The sequence below is a fragment of the Melozone crissalis genome, unplaced genomic scaffold, assembly GCF_028551555.1.
Source record: "Melozone crissalis strain CALT ecotype California unplaced genomic scaffold, PUWL_Pcris_2 ptg000041l_1, whole genome shotgun sequence".
NCBI lineage: Eukaryota > Metazoa > Chordata > Aves > Passeriformes > Passerellidae > Melozone > Melozone crissalis.
Window position 1 is genome coordinate 6102416 of NW_026535819.1, and position 14983 is coordinate 6117398.

At 51.3% G+C, this 14983-nt stretch overlaps 2 protein-coding genes across 4 annotated transcripts in view; both read right to left on the reverse strand.

Moving 5' to 3' along the window:
• EEIG1 (estrogen-induced osteoclastogenesis regulator 1) overlaps positions 1 to 3706 on the reverse strand; it is a 36514-nt gene extending 32808 nt beyond the window's left edge. Inside the window, exons 1-2 of one of the 3 annotated variants that reach the window (XM_054284139.1) lie at positions 3636 to 3706; positions 1620 to 2247 (exon numbers count right to left, since the gene is read on the reverse strand). In XM_054284139.1, the coding sequence (XP_054140114.1) occupies positions 1620 to 1765 (146 nt within the window). In that variant the 5' untranslated portion in view covers positions 1766 to 2247; positions 3636 to 3706. Of the gene's footprint in view, positions 1 to 1619; positions 2312 to 3597 lie in introns of all 3 variants that reach the window. The other 2 variants (XM_054284140.1, XM_054284142.1) reach the window with 2 other exon arrangements.
• Positions 3707 to 10160: 6454 nt separating this feature from the next.
• Positions 10161 to 14608, reverse strand: NAIF1 (nuclear apoptosis inducing factor 1). Its single transcript, XM_054284143.1, has 3 exons — positions 13899 to 14608; positions 12625 to 13074; positions 10161 to 11651 (listed from the first exon to the last, which is right to left on the reverse strand). The coding sequence occupies exons 1-3, from the start codon at positions 14407 to 14409 to the stop codon at positions 11632 to 11634; spliced, it is 981 nt and encodes a 326-aa protein (XP_054140118.1). The 5' UTR covers positions 14410 to 14608; the 3' UTR covers positions 10161 to 11631.
• Between the last annotated feature and the right edge of the window lie 375 nt (positions 14609 to 14983).

Genomic DNA, 14983 nt, shown 5'->3' on the forward strand with positions numbered 1-14983 from the left:
GTTTCCATGTGCTTTCAGTTAGAGCACAGACAGGTTGGGAAGGCGGGAAACCCCCCAGCCCTCCTGCCTTTGCTCGTTTCAGAGCTATGTGTGTGTTTGGTTTTGAATTACAGTTGATTTTGCTGCTGGCACACATCTGCAAGGCTGAGCGAACTCCTGAACCCCAGCCAGCTCAGCAAGCAACCCACACGGCTGGCAGCACCAGCACACCCCAGGGATGGCTCCCAGGAGCTGCTTTCAGGGACAAGGAGAGGGAGATGGACATTTCCCTGCACAGCTTTTCCTGAGACACCCTCCAGTGCCACTTACTGCAGGAAGTGGAAGGGTTAATTTCTTCCCAAGTTCACATACTGTTTGAATTCCTTAGATAAACTGCTTCCACCAAACCCAAGGATCTAGCCCCAGGGGAGAACACTAAGGAAAAGCTCTTTTGATAGATTTTCTTCAAAAGAGAAATTAATTCAAAGTCCATTTCTGGAGGTGTTCCACACCCTCGGCTTCTATGGGCTTCAGATGAGGTTGCATTGTGCCTCTGGAAAAAAAAACCCCAAGCACTGCCCTAACACTTCTGTTTGCAAGACAGAAATGTTTCATGCTTGCCCAATAAAATCTTCTCTCCTGAAATGAGAAATGTAGTGCTTTGCTCCAGTACAAAGCATTACAAAGAAGAAAACCAGACCCAACCAGGCTTTAGCCCTGGGATAAAGCAGTTAACAGCTAGCACAAACTAATCCTGTGCCTTTAAAACAGAGCAGTCACTCAGGAAAGTAAAAAAACAAGTTTTGAAAGCCACCGAAGACTTCCTTCATATTTTGAAGCAGAAAGCAAGTCTGGGCTGTTATGGAATTTGTGTTTGCATACTGTTCGTGATAATCTGTGAGCATAGTTGGAAACAAAGCACGTTTTTATTAGCAATTAGTAACAAGAGTGGGGACAGACCTGCCTGAAGGAGGCAGAGAAATGCCAAGAGAGGATGGCAGAACCTTATAATGTGTGTAGCAGAAGGATTCCAACAGGACATAGAAAACACTGCTGCTCTGAAGTGGGAAATGCAATGGCATCAGTTCAAGGAGATAAACTGGGTCTTTAACACTGACAACTCTGACTGCAGGCAGCAGTTTTCCCTTGCACAGCAATTTACAATGCAAAACAAACTACTTCCACCCTTACCAAGAGGAGGAATTCAGTATCAAAGGGGAGAGCAAAGTCGGGAAGGGTTGATTTGCTTAGACATAGTTTCCTACAGAGCTGAGTTTCAAGTAAGGCATGAAGGCAACACAGAACGGGGTTTGAAACAGTGTGTGAGAACTTGGGCAAGGAGGAGGGGGAGAGAGAAGAGAGGATTTAATCCCCTTTCAGAGGAGTGACCTCCCACTCCCTCCCCTCATCTCTGAAAAATTCAATCCAGCTCGAATCAGCCAACACCACCCAGGTTCAGAGCTCTCAGCTATGCACTTCCCCTGCTCTGGAGAATGATAGGGCATGTGGGGCCCTACGACAGAACTGTTAAAATCCCATCAAGGGGTAAGCAAGTGGTTGCCATATGCTAAACCACTCAAGGGAAGAATAACCAGGGAAAGAAGCACAGGCAGACAGCAAGCCTGCAGACAGGGTCTTACCTGCTAGATAAACTAGCAAAGTCTCCTCCATCTAGCAGCCTGATTTTGCAGAACAGAACCCCATTGACAAAGGGGACAGCAGTCAGCTCTTCCAGAGTAAAACTCGTCTGAAACTTGAATTTCTTCTTCTTCATCAAGAAAGCCATGGGCAAATTCAGCGTGGAGAGCTCAGGAATTCCAAACAAGATCAGGGAGAGGTGGCTCACAGCACAAACAGAGCAGAGGAAGGGCAGTCGTTGTGGGAGCACAAGCAGGGGTGAATTCCAGTTCAGTTACAAGGAGGGCCCAGCCTCAAACTCACAATTCTCTTCTCTTTGGTGGTCGGATCTGGCTGCGGGATCATCGCCACGGCAGGCTTCAGGTGAGCAGGGAGAGGTCAGATTAAATCTCTGCAACATCTCCAAGGGAAAAGGGAGGGAGGGAAGCTGGGTCTCAGCTCCAGACCAGCAGGAGCTGTCCCATTTAGAGGCTGCAGTGCTCTGTCTTCAGCACAGCCCCTCCTGAAAGCATCTCTTGTGAGAAGTCATCTCGAGTCCCAGGAGAGGCCTTAAGTCTTCGGGCAGCACATTCAAAGAGCTTCCAGTCTCTATCCCTTGTGCAACTCTTTGATACAGGTCTTTGGGTCAGCCTTTGGGAGGGAAATGAGTAAATTAGTTCCAGCCAGTCTCGGACTCCTCCTCCTGCTCTAAAACCTGTTTGGATAGGTAATATTCAGTCCAGACTCATTCCAGTCTGAAGAGGTATGGCCCCAATTAGCCCAGCCCCAACATCCTCTTTCCCCTTTTTGCCTAGAGCAAGCTTCACTGCTGTCATCCCCCTTGTAATTTCTGTTTTGCAAAGCAGCTAATAAAAATTTGCTCTATTTTCAGTCATCATATTTAGAAGCAGTTTACAGCACAAGATCATTCTAATGCGCAGACTAAGAAGAGGAAGGAAAAGCCGTCTCAAGAAATGCAAAATATGTTTCTTTCCTGCATTTCCAACCAGCCCTAAGTGTTAGCACCTGTATCTTATAAATGGAGAAAGCAGCAGAGAGGGAGGAAAAAAACAAGCAGGCTGCTCCAGATTACACAGCATAACAACCGAATCAGGTCATCTGGCTGTGCAATGGCCAGGCCCACCGGGAATGCTGCCTTCACCGGCGCTGCACAGTTCAGATCTGGGGCTGCAGACAGCGATTTCGTTACACATTTACAAAACACCTAAACCAGGGAGGCAGGAGCTGATTAACATCTCAAAGGGACAAGGTTATGAGCACCGGGCAGTAAACAATCCGCACTGACTCTGGGAGCTGCCTGCGTGGCTGGGTGGGTGGTTGGTTAAAGACCCTCTCCTGCCCGCTGGCTCTGCCAGGGCCCGGGCACCTCCACGGGGGCTCCGCAGGCACCTCGGAGCAGAGAGGGGAGACAGGTTAGTGCTCCACACCACGAGCAGTGCCTGTGCCAAACTGCTGCCAGGTCTCAGCTCTGGCTACTGTGAGGTCACAGCCTGTCCCCTGGCACTCCGGGGGCACGCACTGAATGGCATTCAGGGGCCAGCTCCCTATCCCAGCCGGGCACTGAGCCGTGCCCAGGTCCCGGCTCCCTGTCCCAGCCTGGCAATGAGCTGTGCCCCGGTCCCAGTTCCCTGTCCAAGCTGTGCACTGAGCTGTGCCCAGGTACAAGCTCTCTGTCTGAGCCGGGCACTGAGCTGTGCCCCGGTCCCAGCCCGGCAATGAGCTGTGCCCCGGTCCCAGCTCTCTGAGGCGGGCACCGAGCTGTGCCCAGATCTTAGCCCACCTCTCGGCCCTCCGAACCCCCGACTGCCCCGCAGCCCAGCCCCAGGGGCCAAGCACCGAGCCATACACGGGCTGCAGCCCCGCTCCGGTCCCACAGCCCGAGCACCGAGCTACAGCCCGGGCTCAGCACCCTCCCAGTCCGTACACCGAGTGCAGCCCGATCTCACCCCTCTCCCGGCCCCCCATCACCAGCTGCCTTACGGAAGGTCTCAGCCCGCTTCCCAGCGCCCTCCACTGACCTGCGGCGCGGTCCCGGCCCGGTGCCCGCCCGGCCCTGCCCGCTCCTCCAGCCCGCTCCTCGCACGGCGGCCGCCGCTCCCCGACACGGCCGCCTCTGCCCGCGCTACGCCAACTGCGGCCGCTACGCCGATAGCGCAGGCGGTGCGCGGGGAACGCGCGGCGAGAGCGGCGCCGCCGCGCTTCGGGAATACCGACGGCACGTAACACCCGCCCTCCCCCGAGACGAGAAAACGCGAGCGGCGCCGCCCGATTGGACAGCAGCAAAGAGGCGGGCTGAGCACTGCGAGGCAGTGATTGGTTATTCCGGCAGGGGGCGGGGAAAAGAGCGCGAGGATTGGAGGAGAGAGCTGCCGGTTTGGACAAGCCCCGCCCCCTGCCTGAGGGGGTGGGCGGGAAGCGGGGTCCTCGGTGTCCCCTCAGCGGGAGTTGGGGCGCTGGGCTTCTTGCTCCACGCGGTGTCTTGGAGCCCCTCTGCTGGCACAGACCTGCGGTTGGGGTGTCCCTGCCTCGGCCGAGATGATGGCAGAGTCACCTCTGGTATGAGACATAAGGAGCTCCTGGGAGTGGGTCCAGCGGAGGGCAGTGAGGATGACTGGGGAACTGGAGCATCTCTGCTATGAGGAAAGGCTGAGGGAGGTGGGCCTGTTCAGCCTCGAGAAGAGATAACTGAGAGGGGACCTCATTAATGTGTATAATTACCTAAAGTGGAGTGCCCAGAAGATGAAGCTTGGCTCAGCTCAGTGGTGCCAACCACAAGGACAACAGGCAATAGGCAGAAAGCGATGCCCAGGAAGTTTTACCTGAACATAAGGAAGAACTTCTTTTCTATGCAGTGATTGCTCACTGGCTCAGTGAGGTTGTGGAGTCTCCCTCACTGGAGATATTCCAGAAATGTCTGGACACGGTCCTGAAGTGGAAGAGATGAGAATCTTGACTCCATGTTTCAGAAGGCTGATTTATTATTTTATGATATATATTACATTAAATGAAAATTATATACTAAAACTATACTAAAAGAATAGAAGAAAGGATTTCATCAGAAGGCTTGAAAGGAATGGTAATAAAATCTTGTGACTGCTCACAGCCTTGACACAGGTGGCAGTCATTGTTCATCAAGTAAAAACAATTTCACATGCTGGGTAAAGAATTCTCCAAATCACATTCCAAAGCAGCAAAACATGGAGAAGCTGAAGCTTCTCATCTTCTCAGGAGAAAAGATCCTGGCAAAAGGATTTTTTATAAAATATGTCTGTGACAACCCTGCTTGAGCAGGAAGATGGGCCCAGATCACCCACTGTGGACCCATTCTGTGGTTTGGTGACGTTGTCTCTGCATCCTCCTGACAGCCAGGAGCTCTCCCCTGACTCCTCCCAGTGCCCGAGCAGCTCCAGGTGACATCCCTCTCCTCAGCGTGTCCTGCAGGCACTCAGCTCTTCAGGCCACCCAGCGCTGTGACCGTGCTGTCCCCTCAGGGCACCACAGTGTGGCTGTGGCTCAGGCCAGCACTGCCTGGGCTGGCTGGAGCAGGAGGGAGCCCCAGGTAGCACAGAGCCCTGGGGAGCAGCACCAGGCAGGGCCCAGAGCTGGAATCTCACCCTCCACAAGTGAGATGTGGCAAGCTGGGCACATCCCTTCATCAAAATGGCTCCCTGTCATTATGTGCTGCTGCTGCTGCTGCATCCAGTGCTGTGGCTGGGATCCCTGGTTAGGCTGGATTCCATCCTTTAAGGGCAAGCAGAACAAAATGTCTCTCCTTGTCCTGAAGGAGGCTGCAATCATCAACGTGATTTGCCTGGATTTAAAACTTAGGTGTTTGCCCAAGAGCCTCTGTGGCTGAGGAGTTGAGGCTCATGTGGGAGGGACTGTTCCCAAGGCTGATATGCAAAGCTTGGATGAAAGCCTGGGAGTCCTTGCTCTCTGCCAGGCTTTGATGCCCAGACTCCTTGCCTGTAATCTGCCATCTATGCAGACAATATCAGAGCTATCAAATAATTCCACCACAATGTGAACCTTGGGAAAAAAAAAAAAAGAAAAAAGAAAGAGTCTGCTAGGAAAAGTACACAGAAATGTCCTTGGATAAAAGTGAAAAATTGGATCAAGCCAAATGCATTATGATTTTTGCTTACCAGGTTAAGCTTACACAGACTTTGGACTGGGAAAACATTTTGTATTGGTATAGTGAAACCATCACAGGACATACCAAGTTACCAGGAAACAGCAGGGTTTGCAGGCTGCTGTTACAGGTGAGCCTTGGATCCTTCCATCAATTCCTATCTGGTGTTTTCAAGGCTTTGAGGCACTGCTGGAGATGGGCTGGTATTTTTTGATTTCTGTTTCCAGCCTATTAGGAAAGAGCCTGCTAAATATTTGATATTTACAAGCTGTGCTGCTGAAATGCCAGAGGCATCTGAAGAATCCAGCCCAGTTCTCACACCTCTCCTGCCCCAGCACATGCTGACAGACGTGTGGATGCTCTGCTTGCATCCCTAGGTAAAGGACAAACGATCCCTGTGTGTGGTGTGGGAGGAGACTCTGCTATCTGCTATGATTCACTCTGGTAAATAACCTTCTCGAGGGCTTCTCTTGTTTATAGCAACAGCCTCAATGCTAAAGTTTACAGACACTTTAATCCTTGCTGTTCTCACGCATATTTACTTTGCAGTTTTATCAGAAACATCTCTTGAAAACCTCAGTGTTTTTATAATTAATTGAATAATGTGACTGATGTTAAAAATAAATGGGTTTGGAAGCATGCCCAGCGAGCTGCTGAGCAGTGTGTAGTGTAGCAACCAGAGCTGCAGTCTCAGGGATGTGTGTATTTTCCTAACAAACCCAGTCTCATGACTGAGAGATTAAATCTTTATTAGTTCAGAATTCACCCTGTTGATTTTGCTGTGTTTTTGCTGCATAATTGTTTCTGGAGAAATTCACATGGTTTAAAGGGACAGAGCTCCTGTTTACAGAGGGGATGGGTTAGTCTGAGCCTCCCACAGAGGGAATGTGGGTGTAGAGTATCTTCATCCTTCCACCATCCCTCTGGCTTTGTATTGTTTGCTGCTCCAGGTGCAATGCATGGGGCCATGTGTGTGTGACCAAGGTGCTTTGATACACATGGATTCTGCTCATCCCAGACTCACATGCTATGGATTTCCCTATGGCTGTGCCCACCTCACCTCTGCTCCCTGAGCCCCAGCCACATCCCTGCCCTGTGCTCTTCCTGCCCCAAGCCTTTCCTGAGGCCACTCCCCAGTGCTGCCACGACTTCCTCAACTTTTGCTGGCTCAGGGCACTGTCTTATCAGTCTGGGATATTTTTATCAGTCTGTGCTGTGCAGTTAAGTGTGGGCCTCACCTCTGCTCTCCTGGAGAGGTGTGCCTGGCTGGCCAGGGCTGGGAGTGCTGTGCTCTGAGGGTCAGCACCATCAGACACACCTTGTCTTGCCTCCTCTCTGCTCTGAGGACACAGATAAAGCAGCAGTGGAGAAACAAGGTGAGATAAATGCAGGAGGGACAAAACTCAGTGAGGTGAAGTGAGGTAGATCCTGTAATACATTTGGTAAGCCTTCAAATCCTATCTCTTATCCCAAGGGAATCCCAGATGCACAAGCCCTGCAAACTACATCATCAGCATCTTCCTCTGCAAAGCATCATCACACTAATTCATTTGTCCTGGCAGCCAAATGATTAAAGTTTTAAAACTAAATTGCACACGTTGCTGTAAGAGCATAAACACAGTAATGGTTCTCTGTTACACCTGTGCCTCTGCTGTAATGGCCTTAATGAGCTTTCAGCCTCATCATCAAAAAAAAAAAAAAGAAAAGAGATTATCACAGTCAGTTTAAGCTGTAAATGCATTCTTGGAGCTGTGGGTAGGAGCTGCAGTGGGTGGGTGCTTTCCCCAGAGGCACAGGTCCAGGCTGGGGAGCTCCCAAAATGGGCAGGGGGTGCAGACACCACAGCAGTGCCTGCTGCCAGTTCCCCTGTCAGGGGAATGGGTACCTGTCCCCACTGCACAGGATTATCCCATGGTGTGGAGTTATTCCAAACTTGCATCTTCTCAGTTTAATAACAGGCTGTGAGCTGCACTTTGACCTGCTTGTGTTTTTCACTTGTTCCATATTTGACTGAACTCATCATCATAAAGGCCAGGAACTGTTTCACTTTCTGTGCCAGGCTGGGTTTCCTGTTGGATGTGCAGAGGACACACCTGCACGGTGGGTTTCTGGCCTGCCAGCACTGGGAATCCTGTTATTGAAAAAAGGGAGCCCAGGAATCTGGAGTCAGTGGATTCCTTTCCTCAAAAATGTGGTTAGACCTGAAGATCCAGCTGCCTGGCTTTTTTTGTTCACTGGTTTCCATGTCTGCTTCAGTGTGTCCTGGGAATGTGCAGCAGAACTCTCTGCTTCGTTCTGTGAGGTCTGTGGGTGGAACTGGATCTTGTTTGCCCCTTCCAAAATCGGCAGACTTGGAAGCTGCTTTGCCTCAAGGCTTGTTGTGTTTATCAAGCCTATCCTGTGTCTGTAGCCCAGCTTCCTTCCCTTCAGTGTTGTGCTCACAAGAGATTTGCTGGTTGTGGCCTGGTCTGCCCCACTGCCTGCAAATGCTGCTGTTACCCCAAATACATCAGAAACAACAGAAGGTCTGTGGTACCCCGTGATCCAGCAACCTCTAATTTGGGATCCCAGGTGACAGAGGAAAGAAACTGTCCCTGCTGACGCTGGGATTCTGCCTCGGGTTAATCACCTGCACTCTGGGACCCGTTTGCAGGTGATACTGACTTCATTCCCCCACCCAAAACATGGGCTGGAAGCTGAGCTCCTCAGTCTCACGAAGCTTCTTATCATGTGCTTTCAAGAGAGACAGAGAATATTAAATGCTTTAATTTTCACACTGACCTGATCACCTTCTGCTGACAATACTTGCTGGCAACAACCTCTCAGTGACAACAGGGAAAAACCCACAAACCATCCCCAGAAGGATGCTTTGCCAAAACAGGCTGGAAAACTTTAAAATCGTGCTGGAGGAAGTAGAGGTTATTTGGGTGAGTGTGTGGGGCAAATCATCCTGTCCCTTGGAGGGGATCTGCTCCCAGAACTGCGATGCGGTGATGGCAGTGGTGGGAAACTGACACATGTAAAAAAAACCCATTAAAAACCCCTTAAAACTTGTTTAAAAAACCTTAATACCTGTCCCTTTGCTTATAATGAAGGACTTGCTGTGTTTTTTAAATCCTGTGTTTGCCCACTCGGTTCTGCAGTGAGCTCATCCCAAAGGCAGACATCTCATTGTACCCTGCCATGTCTTTGGGAAGCAGAGGGACCTGGTCTCAGTCCCCAGGCATCACGACTTTTCCAGGGATATGTCATTGCTGCGCTCTGCCCTTTGAATTTCCTCCTCTCAGATCTCTCAGCCATGAAAAGATTTGCCAGTGGAGGGTGCGAGCAGGATCCCACAAGGTCTGGAGCTCAGGGGAGGCTCCCGGGACGGTGCAGTGCCACAGCCCGGGATCCCGGCGCGCAGTGCCACCTCCTGGAAAGCCAGGCTGCAGCTTTGCTCCGGAGGGAGCAGCGGTGGCTTGGAAAAATATTTTCTTCTCACCACTGAGTCCCCTGCCAAACTTCCCCTTCCCCAGCAGGCACGAAGATGCTGCTCAGCCCCATGTCCAAGGCACCCTGTGGCAGAACAGCTCTGCATGGCTCCTTCCCAGTCTGGATGCTGAATACAAATCTCTAGGTACAAAAAGAACACTAGAGGAGAACAAATAAACATCTATAAATATTCCTCCTTAGCTTTTGTTCTGTTTGGGCATCAGCTGGTTGTCCTGTGTTCTTGTTTGCCCTCTCAGTGTCCTGTTCACCTATTCATCCTGGTTTTAACATTAAAGGACACTTTTCTCTGTCCCCCCCAAGTTTGGTGACTGCTTCATGAGCAACAACCAAGCCCCTCATTGCACAGTTCACCCTGTATTTAAAATGTTACCACATCTTTTTAATGAGACAAAAATCTGTTACACAGAACACATGCTTGGATGTTGCTGGCTTGACTCAGCTCTGCATTTATCCTGAAAAGACAGGAAAAATGTGTGGTTCCAATGGCAACACGTTTAGTCCTCTAGAAAAGCAACACAGCTGAAGTGCTTAGTCACTGAAAAAATGCACACTGCAATTTAAAGCCAAAGGCTGGTATTTCTACCATTATTTTAGGCTATTGTGGCATCTTCTGAGCAGCTGGGAGATTACTGTATTACTGTATTTCAGTATTCCATCAGACACTGTGAAATAACTCGTGCTCCAAGGTAAGCCTGGAAAAGCTATGATTTGAAAAAGACTGTAATTATGTAAATACAAGGCCACAAGACTCACAAACAAGAGGAAAAGCTCCTGTGACTTGTGATTGTTCACAGCTCTCCTTGGTCCCTGCACAGTGAGGATTCTGTGTTGCAAAGTTGTTGTCATGAACTCATTTTCACTTCTGCACACACCAATGAACTGAAACAGCCTGTTTACCAAAATGTATTTTTTATTAAAATTCATATTTGTAAAGGAGAGATCATTACACAAATGAGGTAAACCAACACATATGACATAGTTCTCACTCTAAAAATAAATTTCAGTTCAGCAATTGATTTGATTCCACAAAGTCTAAGAGGAAGAGTCAGGCAAGTGCTACTCATGTGGTGAGATGCCAGACAAGGCAGGATCCACCCTGACTCAGCTTGGAGGTGTCAGTCCCAAGGGCTTGGGAGTCTTCCAGGGACCAAACCCTTCCCACTGTGGTGTCCTTTTCTCCCCCATCAGATGTGTAGAAAGGAGGAGATGAGTAAAGGCCAGGGACTGCAGCAGTGACCTTGTCACCTACTGCTCTAACAGGGGTCCCCCATCAGCATCTCCCCATTAAAGGCTGTGTAAAGGTTTCATTTGATTGTGCAAATTCACTCCCTCCTCAGCCCTAAAGGAGACTTAACAGCAAGTAAATACCAGCTCTGGAAAAGTTCAGTTTCAAAAGTAATAACCTGGCAAGCAACAAGCCTGTAAAATGTAAGCCACTTTGCAAGGCAGAAGGAGAAGATTTACACTTCCTTGTTTTCTTTCCCTAAGTTTTCTTCCATGCAGGTACCAGTGGACCTTTAGTCTAAAAGTTTATGAAGTTACTGCAAGTCTGTGAGAATCATGTTGACCAACCTATGCAATGAGGCTTTCTCATCAAGGACCAAGATCCACAGACTGCCCCAGAAGTGGCTGTGATGTTGTTTCACCCTGTATAATGTTATAGGATAGTGAGGAGAAGCTCAGCTCTGTTTGTCAGGATGAGGCCAGCCAGCAGACAAACACGGAATGGCTGCACTGGCTTCCAGCTCCCAAACAGTACAAAACAAACACCACCAGCAGCAGAACCAAGTAATGCCCCAAAATTCACTCAAATCAGTGGCTGACAAACTCCTCGACACTGGGAATTCCTGTGTGGCTGCAGCTTAGTCCAGGACCTTAGTCCAGGTCCTCTTTGATGGATCAAGGTATTCTGGAGGTAACAAACAATGCAGATGAAGCAGAGATGGAGTTTCACCCTTCCATCCACCCCAGGGAAACTCATCCAGGCCCTTGGGTGGCTGTGACAAATAAAGACATTGTGCCAAGATGCATCCCAGGAGAGCTTCTGGTACCCAAGACATGAAACTTTCAGCACATCTCCCAAGTTGATAGAGAAATTTCGTGACAGCACACAGATGAAACATGAGGTGAATGCACTGTTTCAATCCCACTGGGATCCTCAGGGGAGTGAGAATGCACAGAGGCTGGGTGCTGGTCTGCATGGGCAGGATGTGAGGCTGCAGGAGCAGGATCCAGGGCTCTCAGTGCAGAGGGGAGGTTCTACCACATCCGGTACCACGTTTCCAGTAAATGCTTGCAGCAAGAGGCAGAAATGCATTCACTGTGTGGGTTCACCATCACTGTACCTTGGCAGCTGCAGCACTGATGTCCTGACAGAACTTTCCATGTTAGAAGTCAGTTTTAAAGCCTATAGATCGAGAGAAAGAGAAAAGAGAGGTGTCATAATTAGGACAGATCAAACAGAAATTAAAAAATAACTTTTAAAAATATAAATCTATTGTTTGAGGAACTAAAGCAATCCATGCTAAGTTGCTGGTTTATTACACATCCTGCTATGGCTCTGTATGAGAGTCTGAAAGGGCAGATCAGCACAAGATTGGCAGAGAAACCTGTTTAGACTCAGCCAAACTCCAAGGGAGCCATTCACACTGAGAAGAGGCAGCACCCCATGCTCCCAAGTGTTCTCTGCCAGCACAGGTAGGTTTTTAGCATGGCAGATGTCCCATAGAATCACAGAATTGTTTAGGTCGGAAAAGACTTTTAAGATCTGAGTTCAACCATTTCCTGGCACTGCCACATCCACCACTAACCCATGTATTACAGCGACCTGATGAGGTCTCCAGGGTGAGAGATGGACGAGAATCTTGTTTGATGATCAGAAGGCTGGATTTATTGATAAATGATATATAATACATTATAACTATACTAAAAAGAATAAGGAGAGAAGTTGCAGAGGCTGCTAAGCTAAGAATAGCATAGAAAAGAATGAATAACAAAGTTCTGTGTCCAGCAGAAAGCAAGGACAAACTCTTTCTGTGAGTGGTCAGCAAATCCAAACACTCACAGAAGCCAAATCACCCCTGCACCTGTTACATTCCACACCAGCCAATAACAATTGTTTACATTCTTCTTCTGGGGCCTCAGCTTCCCAGAAGATGAACAAATCCCAAAGAAAGGATTTCTATGAAAAAATGTCTGCGACACCCATGTCCCCAAGTGCCATATCTACACATCTTTTAAATCTCTCCAGGAGTGGTGACTCCACCACTGCCCCGGGCAGCCTGTGCCAGGGCTTGGCAACCCTTTGAGGGAGGAAATTTTTCCTAATTCAATCAATCTAAAGCTCCCCTCCCACCACTGTTTCTTTCACTGGATCATACCATCTTGCTGCCCTGTCTGGCCAGGCTCAGTGGTGACCGATGGGCTGGGCGTATTGCTCTGCAAAAATCGACGGAAGTCCTTGATCATGGGGCGGAGGACCTGGATGAGGGCACTCAGAGCCGCCTGCGTGCCCTCCATGGCCTGCGCCTGCCGCTCCTGGGCGCACGCCTGCACCTCCTGCGAGCGGCGAATCATCTGCAGCAAATCGTTCTGCTGCTCCAGGTGCTGGGCAATCTCCTTCACGTGCAGGTTGGTCACTCGCTGCTCCTGCAGGAGCTTGGCTGAGTTGAGGGCAATGCGGCTTTTCAGCTCCTGGGGCTTGGCAGACACCTCGTGCTGGTGGGCCATCATCTCCAGGGGCGCCTCGGCCGTCACCGTGGCGGGGGCCTCTGTGGTGCAGTACTCCACGACGCCGTCCTCCAGGCTGTGGTAGGCTGTCTCTGCAGGAACTGAGAACAAAGGGCAGAAAGGGAGTCAGGGGGAACTGGGATACAGGATTTTTATCTGCAGGACTATTCAGTGAATATCACAGGAATACGGCCTGTTCAGTGAGATAACATACAATGGCCAGCAATGCACAAAATGACCTATTTAAGTCTACTCCACCCTCAGTCGAGCTTCCTTCTGGGCTGCACAATCCAAAGGAATAGGGAATGCCTTATCTGTCTAGACAATATCATTTCTCAATTTCCAGTTTAGAACAATCTTTCCAAGCAGCATTAACTGACTGATATAACAGCAAAGACCCCGAATGGTCCCTGTCGGTAGCAGAGCTGCTCTTTGGGGCACTGCCACTGGAAAATCAGCCCTGAAGATGTTTCTCCCCAGAGAATGACTGAAGAATCTCCCAAGGTGCAAAGGATCCTTGATTCCCTTGCCCTTTAAGGCTGAGTCCAGCTGTCAAAGCTGACCTTCAGAAGCTGCTGTCTTGCGGCCACTCCCCTACACCACAAGGGCAGACTGGGAGGAGCATTTCATTACAGAGATGTGGGGATTTCTTTTTGTTGGGGTTTCTCTCTGCCCAAAGAACTTGTGGGCACCCTATCCCTGGAAATGTTCAAGGCCAGGCTGGATGCATCAACCTGGTCTAGTAAAGGTGACTCTGCCCATGGCAGGGGGTTGGAACCGGGTGCTCTTTAAGGTCCTTTCCAACCGAAACCATTCTGTGGTTCTGTCCCCACACAAGGCTCGGAGTCCCTTCGCAGGGGGGTGTCAGGGGCTCTGTGTGACCCTCCAGTCCAGCCCAGAGCGCTGGGGCGGGCGCAGCACTCACTCTGGGTCAGGGTGACCGTGGTGGCCGACGCGGTGATGGGGATGTCGCTCCCGTCACCCGCGCCGCAGTCGCCGCTCGGCAGGCTGATGATGGTGGCCTCTCCCAGCAGGTTGCAGATGCGCTGCTGCATGGGGGTGAGGATCACCGGGGCGGCCGCGGCGCCCGCCGGCTCCTCGCCCTCGGGCCCGTTGCCGCCGCCGTTCTGGCTGTCGCCTCCCCCTTCCATGGCAGCCCGCACTTGGGCCACTTTGCGCCGCACCTCGGTCTTGAGGTCGGACCACTTCTTCTTGACCTCGGGCAGCTCGCGGTGGCAGGTGGCGACGGCGTTGACGCGGCGCAGGATGTCGTGCCAGGCGGCGGCCTTGGCGGCCAGCGGCACGCCCGCGTTGAAGTGGTTGACGAGGAGGTGCTTTCCCCGCTCCAGCTCCTCCACGATGATCTCCACCTCCCGCTCCGAGAAGTTCATCTTCCGCTTCTTGGCCGGGGGCGCCGGCGGCGACGCCATGGCCATGGGGGGCACCGGGGACGGGGCACGGGGTCACACCTGGGGGGCCTGGGGGAGGCTGGGCAGGGCCGAGGGGCGGCAGGGGCCCCCCACCCCCGGGGCCGGGGACAACAGGGGGGCCCCGAGGCCCCTCAGGGCCCCGAGGGGTCGGTCCCCCCCGCTCCCCCTTTGGCACCGCCAACGATACGCAAATTGCGTACGGCGCTCGCCCGGCAGCCCCGCACAACGGCCCCCGCCCTGCGGCACTGGCGTAATGGCTTCCAGAATCGGCCCCTCTTCCTGCCAGCCTGATTGGCTCGCCCGCCTGCCCATCAAACGAATTGCCCGCCTCCCGCCTGCAATACCGCATTATTATTGGTCAACAGCAGTGTCCATCAGACAGTGAAGAGGCGGCCCCGCCCCGCCGCTGGTCTCAGGGCACTGGGCCTGCGTGGGGCCGCTGAGGGGTTGGGCCCACCCGTGGATTTCCTTGCTGTAATTCCATTGGGTGCTTCTCCTGTCCATCATTTCAGAGCGCGCACTGCTTTCCGACCTACCGGATGCGCATGACGTCCGTCAAGCTCAAACTGCCTGCCGGCCC